A 2795-nucleotide genomic window follows, 5' to 3' on the forward strand; every position below is an offset into this window, starting at 1 on the left:
AAAAAAAAAAAAAAGAAAAAGAAAAGAAAGAAAGAAAAAAGAGTGACCAAGGTTAAATCCTTCGATAAAAGGGTGACAATTCGCAAATTCGAAGAGCCGATGTGAAGTCTGCTAGGTGGATTGATGTACCTGGTCTTTGTTGACCTCATTGAAGCCGTTCTCGATGCCCTTGTCGCCATAGAACCCGGTGCGGGCTTCCGAATCGTCATCGGTGAATGGTGCTGTGTCCTCCGATTGGTCGGAAGAATACTGATCATCAAGGTCAACTTGCGTGTCTTGAGGTTTTCGCCTGCAATGACGCTTGTTTGAACGTTGATTTTCGTCTTGTCCTATTTTGCGGAGGCGGACAGGCGACGTACGTGGTTCATGGTCCAATCTATCAGTATATCCAACCTCGTTTGGTTGAGGACTGGTGAGCTCTGCCGACTGGAAAGATTCATTTTCGGCAGTCGAAGGATCATAGATAATTTTCCGAGAGAATCCCTTCCACGGCTCCTTTCCTCCATCTTCTGACGGAGAAGACTCTCTAATACAATAGAGATCGTCGGCGGTCTGTCCAGGACTCAACTGGGTGCCATTATTTGACGGCGTGATGTCTTCTGTAAGTTGATTGATGCCTTTAAATTCGTTGAACCACTCTTGACAAAGGCTAGGGCCAAGGTTCTGACACAATCCGAAAAAGAGCTCTTTATCCATCCTCTCAAATATTTCTGCACAAGCAGTAGCTGCTCGTCGTACTTCCGCATCCTGGAGCATCTTAACATAGAAGGGTATATCCAAGGGTTTCACTTTACGTTCGGACATTATAGCCTGAAATGTAGTTTGAAGGCCGGGAAATTCTTGAGGCGGTGAAAGGTCAACGTTCGCATGGCGGGCCTTCCACGAATTGATAGTGGTATTGATTTGGTAATGTCGGCGCGAAGCCGCCTCTGAATCTTCGGTAGACATATCTGAGAGCAGGCCGAGTGTCGACGACAAGATGCTTGGGTAGTTATGAATGAGAAAATGCTGTACGGGAGGACGTTGAACAAGGAGTATTGAAAAGTTGACCCTGCACGTTGAGAGTGTGTATTTCAATTTCCGAGGGCTACACCTAAATATAAGCAGCCTGATAGCGTAGGCAGAGACCAAATTAAAAAGGGGCTTCTGCCTAATTCATCACGAAACCAAGACCTATTGCCTTCTCCATCAGTTTTAGTGGGTTCGAACGTTGCTGGTGGATGTGGTGCACGGAACGTCCAATGCCAATCAAAACCTCTTAGAATGCAAACGCTGTCGACAAAGTGTAAGTGGCTGACTACTTTCGTAGTGACGGCGGAGTCGCTGCCAACCAACAGAGAGGATGCGCGACCAACGGGAAAAGGTCACAGTACTGCATGACCCCCCAACACATTGCAATCAGAACATGGCTCACCATGCCATACTCAGACTACCCTTGCAACGCTTATATATTACACTGAAAGTTGCGCCCAGCTCCAGGCCAAGTTAATGCACGCACAAAAACACTCCAAGAAACTGGCACCATGCTGCTGACCCATTTAAGCACGGAGCAGGTAGCAAACCCTTTGATGACGCCAAACCAAACACCTATCGGGATACAATACGAGCATAGTTCAGCTGAGAGCTAAATAGCTTAGCCAGCCACTAGCACCCTAAACTCTACTCAACTCATTGCCGATGACCTGTCCATTCTTCATCGAGATTTTCTTCTTTCCAGGGAGACCATTCACCTGCAAGACCGAGGCTGCCTGCTTACTCATTTGAGCAGAGTGCCATTACTTCATGAACACGACCTGGCTCGAAGGCGCCGCTGTAAAGTCCACATAAAGTGTGTGCTGCCGTTATGCAAGCTGTTGGCGGATTCGTCTAGGACTTTATCTAGCTACCGCTGGTTTGTGGTTAGTTAAAGCTAGCAACCTTTAGAAAATAAAGGAAAGAGGCTGAACAGTTCTTGAACTTTACTGGATGCCGCCACCAAGGGGAATTATTTGTGAGTTATCTGGCTCTATTTTACGAAACTGGAGATTGAAACGAGAAATATTTCATTTCTGATTCAAACTACTATTAGTTAATATCTTTTAAGCACTTAGAAAAGAACTTGTGTTAGAGAAAGGCGTTGATAACCGAGTTTTCACAACATTACCATTGTTACCCTTTCGCCCCACTTAGTAAGGGGATCTCGTTACACTCAATGCAGCATGCCAAAACGTACCGCCTGTCTATGCGTCTTAACAGGTCTTTATGCACATAGCGAGTAACCGGTTACACATCTACCTAAGAAAATGTAGCGCAACACTTGGAACAAGACCGACTAGTTATTTATTAAGAAGAATACTCCAGGTCTACAGCCAGCTTTCCCTCAAAGGTTTCTGTCATAATCAACACAGCTTGTCTAAAACAGTACAAAAGTCAAACATGCAATTATCAAGAACTTATTGATAGAGAAAAATGAGGGTACCCACTGTCCAACATGACTTGTGCGGCTGCGTCGTTACTCCGATCGTGCTACCAAGCCCAGTTGCATTTGTGGTGTAAGCTACCAATCAGATAAGAAGACATCGTGCAGAACAGCATTCGGCCTCCCTTTCTTCAAACAACTCGTGAAGGTTGTAAAAAAGTCTTCCATTACATTAGTAGAGAAGCACGTCTAACGGTCAGCCATATTGAGCCATACATATATTTAATCTACAATCGTGACTCGATCCCATCCAATATAAAAAAAAATTCAGCCCGTTTATCCAACAGGCCATCTGGTACCCTATACTGCTTTAAGAGCCTATGAAAAATGAATAAGT

The 2795-nt window shown here is 44.9% G+C and overlaps 1 protein-coding gene across 1 annotated transcript; it reads right to left on the reverse strand.

Moving 5' to 3' along the window:
- Window positions 1-563: 563 nt before the first annotated feature.
- Window positions 564-764, reverse strand: FOIG_16832 (uncharacterized protein; the record flags this gene model as incomplete). Its single annotated transcript, XM_031218311.1, has 1 exon — window positions 564-764. The coding sequence occupies one exon, from the start codon at window positions 762-764 to the stop codon at window positions 564-566; it is 201 nt and encodes a 66-aa protein (XP_031051975.1).
- Window positions 765-2795: the final 2031 nt, after the last annotated feature.

This window comes from Fusarium odoratissimum (assembly GCF_000260195.1).
Source record: "Fusarium odoratissimum NRRL 54006 unplaced genomic scaffold supercont1.219, whole genome shotgun sequence".
Lineage (NCBI taxonomy): Eukaryota > Fungi > Ascomycota > Sordariomycetes > Hypocreales > Nectriaceae > Fusarium > Fusarium odoratissimum.